This window comes from Muntiacus reevesi, chromosome 1 (assembly GCF_963930625.1).
Source record: "Muntiacus reevesi chromosome 1, mMunRee1.1, whole genome shotgun sequence".
NCBI classification, from domain to species: Eukaryota; Metazoa; Chordata; class Mammalia; order Artiodactyla; family Cervidae; genus Muntiacus; species Muntiacus reevesi.
Window position 1 is genome coordinate 187,604,909 of NC_089249.1, and position 7,460 is coordinate 187,612,368.

General features: G+C 40.6%; 1 protein-coding gene across 1 annotated transcript; it reads left to right on the plus strand.

Moving 5' to 3' along the window:
• The first annotated feature begins 989 nt into the window (after positions 1-989).
• On the plus strand, positions 990-1,946 carry LOC136155684 (olfactory receptor-like protein OLF4). Its single transcript, XM_065917670.1, has one exon. It carries the CDS (start codon positions 990-992, stop codon positions 1,944-1,946), a length of 957 nt encoding a protein of 318 aa, XP_065773742.1.
• The last annotated feature ends 5,514 nt before the right edge of the window (positions 1,947-7,460 follow it).

The following is a 7,460-nucleotide window of genomic DNA, read 5'->3' on the forward strand; positions in this document are numbered from 1 at the left end:
CGAGTGGTAACCAGCGCTGGCCTAAGGAGGGGGGTCTGGTTGAGAAATTCATGACAGAAACACAGCCTAGGAGCCATGGTGTGTCTGTGCCTTGTGGAGTGAGAGCAGGTCTTAGAGCCCAGGCACTTGGACTCATGCGTAGTGTGACTGACGTCAGAACGCAATCAAAGATGGTGCAGAGACGAGAATCTGCTTTAATTCACAGGAAACCTTTGCAACTAGATCCATAGAGTGCTGGGAACACCGTGAAAGGAGGGATTATCTGTGGACTGAAGGGTCCGCTCTATCTGGGAGGCCACCTTGCTCCTCAGCATCCCTGACACCATCTCCAATCACTCCCCCTCTTGATTATCCCTCTGCCCCACTGGCTTTCTCGTTTGCCTTTGAACATGTGGATCCAGCATCCTCCTCAGGTCCTTTGCAGTGGCAGTTCCCTCTGCCAGACATACACTTCTCCTGGTATCTCACCAGGTGCTTCTCTCTCTTCCTGGACATGTCTTCTAATAACTCCTTGTTTGCAGCCCTTGCAACTTGGTATAAAATAATGCCACTGACTACTCTCTCCTTTACACATGTTTTTGTTTTCTTCATAACACCCGTCACCTTCTAACATATTATATATTTATTTAAATATCATCTTTGATCATCCTTGGATTGTGAGAGATTTGTTTTTAAACACCTCTATTTATTGTCTGTATGGCTTGAAATATGTTTGCTCTCAATATATTTCTCAAATTCATGAAAGACTTTCTCATTAAAAGTGTAAATACATGAACTCTTTGGAAATATATAGAGAGAATGGGACAAAACTTTTGATTCAGAGGGAAATGGCATATAACATCATGGAGAATTTATTTATATACAACATATTAATATCAATTTCATGCCAACAAAATTGAAAATATAGTATTTCAGTAATGTGAGTTGTGTCTGTTTGGGTGAAAATTCTTCATGCTATTTTCTTTTTTCCCAATAGTCACCTTCATCACATGGAGCCAGGGAACAGTACACAAATCCCAGAATTTCTTCTTCTGGGACTTTCAGAGGGACCAGAATTGCAGCCCCTCATCTTTGGGCTTTTCCTCTCCATGTACCTGATCACTGTGTTTGGAAACCTGCTCATCATCCTGACCGTCAGCACAGAATGCCACCTGCACACTCCCATGTACTTCTTCCTCTCCAACCTGTCCTTTGTAGACATCTGCTTCACCTCCACCACCATCCCAAAGATGCTCCAAAACATCCAGACACAGAGGAAAGTCATCACCTATGAAGGCTGCATTGTCCAGGTGTATTTTTACTTACTCTTTGCAGGATTAGATAACTTCCTCCTGACTGTGATGGCCTATGACCGGTATGTGGCCATCTGCCACCCGCTGCAGTACACGGTCATCATGAGCCCCTGGGTCTGTGCACTGCTGGTGCTGGTATCCTGGGTGTTGAGTTCCATGTATTCCTTGTTACAGAGTTTAATGATATTGCGATTGTCTTTCTGCTCAGACTTGGAAATCCATCACTTTTTCTGTGAAATGACATGGCTCATCCAACTGGCCTGTTCTGACCCCTTTCTCAATAACATGGTGGTGTATTTTGGATCTGTAATTATAGGGGGTGTTTCCCTGGCTGGTATCCTATATTCTTACTCTAAGATAGTGGCCTCTATCTGTGGAATCTCATCTGCTCAGGGGCAGTATAAAGCATTCTCCACCTGCGCATCTCACCTCTCGGTTGTCTCCTTATTTTATTGCTCAGCCTTGGGAGTGTATCTTAGCTTCACTGCTACCTACCGCTCACACACGAGTGCTATAGTATCGGTGATGTACACTGTGGTCACACCCATGCTGAACCCCTTCATCTATAGTCTGAGAAACAAAGACATAAAGAGGGCTCTAAAAAGATTCCTTGGGATGGAAACTTCTAGAAAAAGTCCATTTACCTCAAGCTGAAGAATGATAGCAGGGCTTAAAGCCTCAGAGTCAGATAGTGAGATTCTTTGTTTAGATTATAGTAATAGCAACTGCTTCTTCATTTAATACCTGGTGTTTCCATTTCTTTGATTTCACTTCTATGTACAATTTTAAAAACATCCTTTATTAATGTTTCTCTTCTCTGTCATCTAAGTTTTTTCTTTTGTTATTTTTCTGCTCTCTCAAATTGGTTCAAACCTTGTGTGAAACATACGTAAATTCCCATTTATCTCATGAGCATTCACAATTTCTTAAGAATAAATTTTTTTGAAATGAAATGCTTTGTACTGAGTAAACTCTTTTTCATTTTATTAAAAGAATGATCATAGTTTGTGCTACTTCTATGAAAAATCTAACTCGGTAACCAATCCAATTATATAACTTCATAGGAGAATAAAATATGCAACCACAATTTGTTCCTTTTTAATTCATCATACCTTGGAACATCACTACCATAATTTCTCTTTCTGGAAATGTAGACATGCCCAGATGTATGTTTCATATTTGTTCATCTGATTTTACACTCCTCAGGGTACTATTCTCTATTTAGCTCAGTGTCACATTCTCTACAGGAGTTACTGAGAAAGAGGAGCATCAGATGCATGTCTCTAATTGGCATCTACGTGAAACAGCAATTTCAATACAGAGTTTGACATAATAAGACCTAGAGTCAGACAGGACCTTAAGTATGATGCAACAGAAATTTGTGTCAGATTATTCCTATGCAAAGTATTTTTTCATAGTGTCCATTTAATTATTGAGGTCTGTGGTTTAGTGTCTGTATGTAAAACAGTTTATTGTTGGAGTGTTGGAGTGAAGGATTATTTGGTATAAATATATCTTTCTGCTTGAAAACTTCCATTGTGCCTAAAATATATGGGACCGTCCAATGCTCTAAAAGAAACATTTCTCCCATTCCAGTTCTGTCATAACCAACAAAGTAAGAGTGAATGAATGAATCAGTATCATTTATATGATATACAAGATATATATACATCTCAAAATCATGGCTCACTAGAGAGCTTAAATTCCCATCCAGTCCTGGGACAAAGGTGTAAGTTTCTACAAATAGACATATCCTTTTATCTCTTTTTGTAATTAATATGTTTTAATTGAAGGATAATTGCTTTACAGAATCTTGCTGTTTTCTGTCAGACCTCAGCATGAATCAGCCACAGGCATACACATACCCTCTCCCTTTGAACCTCTTTCCCGTCTCCCTCCTCATCCCACCTCTCTAGGTTGATCCAGAGGTCCTCTTCGAGTTTCCTGAGCCATAAAGCAAATTCCTGTTGGCTATCTATTTTACATGTGGTAATGCAAGTTTCCATGTTACTCTTTCCAAACATCTCACCCTGTCATCCCCTCTCCCCATGTCCATAAGTCTGTTCTCTATGACTGTCTCTCCGTTGTTGCCCTGTACATAAATTCTTCAGTACCATTTTTGTAGATTCCATATATATATGTTAGAATATGGTATTTATCTTTCTCTTTCTGACTCACTTCACTCTGTATAATAGGTTCTAGGTTCATCCACCTCATTAGAACTGACTCAAATGCATTCCTTCTTATGCCTGAGTACTATTCCACTGTGTATATATACCACAACTTCTTTATCCATTCATCTGTCGATAGACATCTAGGTTGCATCCATATTCCAGTTATCATAAATAGCACTACAATGAACAATGGGATACATGTGTCTCTTTCAATTTTGGTTTCTTCAGGGTATATGCCTAGGAGTGGTATAGCTGGGTCACATGGTGGTTTTATTCCTAGTTTTTTAAGGAAAAACTCCAATCTGCATACTGTCTTCCATAGTGGCTGTATAAATTTGCATTCCCACCAACAGTGAAAGAGTGTTCCTTTTTCTCCACACCCTTTCTAGCATTTGTTGTCTGTAGACTTTTTGATGAGGACCATTTTGACCCGTGTGAGGTGATATTTCATTGCGGTTTTCATTTGCATTTCTCTAATAATGAGTGGCATAGTGGCAGACTTTAGTTTTTGGACTCCCAAATCACTGCAGATGGTGACTGCAGCCATGAAATGAAAGGATGCTTACTCCTTGGAAGAGACATTATGACCAACCTAGATAGCATAGTAAAAAGCAGAGACATTAATTTGCCAAAAGGCCCTTTTAGTCAAAGCTATGGTTTTTCCAGTAGACATGTATGGATGTGAGAGTTGGACTATAAAAAAGGTGAGCACTGAAAAATTGATGCTTTTGTGGTGTTGGAGAAGACTCTTGAGAGTCCCTTGGACTTCGAGGAGATCTAACCAGTCCATCCTAAAGGAACTCAGTTCTGGGTGTTCATTGGAAGGACTGAGGTTGAAGCTGAAACTCCAGAACTTTGGACACCTGATGCGAAGAGCTAACTCATTTGAAAAGACCCTGATGCTGGGAGAGATTGAAGGCAAGGTGAGAGGATAAGGGGATGACAGAGGATGATATGGTTGGATGGCATCACCGACTCAGTGGACATGAGTTTGAGTAAGCTCCGAGAGTTGGTGGTGGACAGAGAGTCCTGGTGTGCTGCAGTCCATGAGGTCACAAAGAGTCAGACACGACTGAGCAATTAAACTGAACTGAACTGAACTGAAGAATGAGCGATGTTGAGCACTTTTTCATGTGTTTATAGCCATCTGTATGTCTTCTTTGGAGAAATGTCTGTTTAGGTCTTTTCCCCACCTTTTGATTGGGTTGTTTGTTTTTCTGGTATTGAGTGGTATGAGCTGCTTGTATATTTTAGAAATTAATCTGTTGTCAGTTGTTTCATTTGCTATTATTTTCTCCCATTCTGAGGGCTGTCTTTTCACCTTGCTTATAGTTTCCTATGCTGTGAAAAAGCTTTTAAGTTTAATCAGACCCAACTTATTTACTTTTGCTTTTATTTCTGTTACTCTAGGAGGTGGCTCTTGGGTTATCTTGCTTTGATTTATGTCAGAGAGTGTCTGCCTATGTTTTCCTCTAAGAGCTTTATAGCTTCTGGTCTTATATTTAGATCTTTAATCCATTTTGAATTTATCTTTTTGTATGGTGTTAGGAAGTGTTCTAATTTCATTATTTTACAAGTAGTTGTCCAGTTTTCCCAGAACCATTTATTGAAGAGGCTGTCTTTGCCCCATTGCATATTCTTACCTCTTTTGTCAAAGATAAGGTACCCATAGGTGCATGGGTTTATTTCTGGGCTTTCTATCTTGTTCCATTGGTCTATATTTCTGTTTTCGTGCCAGGACCATACTTTCTTGATAACTGTAGATTTGTAGTATAACCTGAAGTCAGGTAGCTTGATTTCTCCAGCTCCATTCTTCTTTCTCAAGACTGCTTTGGCTATTCAGGGTCTTTTGTGCTTCCATATGAATTGTGAATTTTTTTTGTTCTAGTTTTGTGAAAAATGCCATTGGTAATTTGATAGGCATTGGATTAAATCTGTAGATTGCACTTGGTAGTATATTCATTTTCACAATATTGATTCTTCCTACCCAGGAATGTGGAATATCTCTCATCTGTTTATGTTATCTTTGATTTGTTTCCTTAGTGTCTTATAATTTTCTGTGTACAGTTCTTTTGTTTCCTTAGGTAAGTTTACTCCTAGACATTTAATTCTTTTTTTTTTTTTTTGCAATGGTGAATGGGATTGATTCCTTAATTGCTCTTTCTGATTTTTCATTGTTAGTATATAGAAATGCAAGTGATTTATGTGTATTGATTTTGTATCTTGCAACTTTTCTACATTCACTGATTAGCTCTAGTAATTTTCTCATACAATATTTAAGATTTTCTACATACAGTAGCATGTCATCGGCAAACAGTGAGAGCTTTACTTCTTTTCTGACCTGGATTCCTGTTATTTCTTTTTCTTCTCTAATTGCTGTAGCTAGGACTTCCAGAACTATGTGAATAATAGTGGTGAAAGTGGACACCCTTGTCTTGTTCCTGATCTTAGGGGCAATGCTTTCATTTTTTCACCATTGATAATAATGTGTACTGTAGGCTTATCATATATGACCTATACTATGTTTCCTTCTATGCTCATTTTTTGAAGAAATTTACCATGCAGAAGCGCACCAGTTGTGATGGACCGCGCAGAAGGGTGGCTGTGAGGAGCTAACCCTCCCCCAAGGTCAGGGGTCGCGACCGAGAGTGCCAGGCTGCGACAGCCCAGGAGCAGAGGCCGAGAGGAGCTACCACACTCCCGAGGTCAGGGGTGGCAGCCGAGAGGAGCAACCCCGCCTCCAAGGAGCGGCTGCTGCTGGGCGCAGGAGGGCTGAGAGGAGCTACTCCACCTTCAAGGTCAGGAGGGGCGGCTGTGTGAAGATACCCCTCCTCCAAGGTAAGGAGCAGCAGTTGCACTTTGCTGGAGCAGCCGTGAAGAGATACCCCACTTCCGAGGTAAGAGAAACCCAAGTAAAAGAGTAGGTGTTGCGAGAGGGCATCAGAGGGCAGACACACTAAAACCATAATCACAGAAAACTAGCCAATCTGATCACAGGACCACAGTCCTGTCTAACTCAATGAAACGAAGCCATGCCATGTGGGGCCATCCAAGACAGTTGGGTCATGCGGGAGAGGTCTGACAGAATGTGGTCCCCTGGAGAAGGGAATGACAAACCACTTCAGTATTCTTGCCTTGGGAACACCATGAACAGTATGAAAAGGCAAAATGATAGGATACTGAAAGAGGAACTCCACAGGTCAGTAGGTGCCCAATATGCTACTGGAGATCAGTGGAGAAATAACTCCAGAAAGAATGAAGGGATGGAGCCAAAGCAAAAACAATACCCAGTTGTGGATGGGACTGATGATAGAGCAAGGTTTGATGCTGTAAAGAACAATATTGCATAGGAACCTGGAATGTTAGGTCCATGAATCAAGGCAAATTGGAAGTGGTCAAACAGGAGATGGCAAGAGTGAATGCCAACATTCTAGGAATCAGCTAACTAAAATGGACTGGAATGGGTGAATTTAACTCCGATGACCATTATATCTACTACTGTGGGCAGAAATACCTTAGAAGAAATGGAGCAGCCATCATAGGCAACAAATGAGTCCGAAATGCAGTACTTGGATGCAATCTCAAAAACGACATAATGATCTCTGTTTGCTTCCAAGGCAAACCATTCAATATCACAGTAATCCAAGCCTATGCCCCAACCAGTAACTCTGAAGAAGCTAAAGTTGAACTGTTCTATGAAGACCTACAAGACCTTTTAGAACTAACACCCAAAAAAGATGTCCTTTTCATTATAGGGGACTGAAATGCAAAAGTAGGAAGGCAAGAAACACCTGGAGTAACATGCAAATTTGGCTTTGGAGTACGAAATGAAGCAGGGCAAAGGCTAATAGAGTTTTGCCAAGAGAATGCACTAGTCATAGCAACCACCCTCTTCCAACAACACAAGAGAAGCCTCTACACATGGACATCACCAGATGGTCAATACCGAAATCACATTGATTGTATTATTTGCTGCCAAAGATGGAGAAGCTCT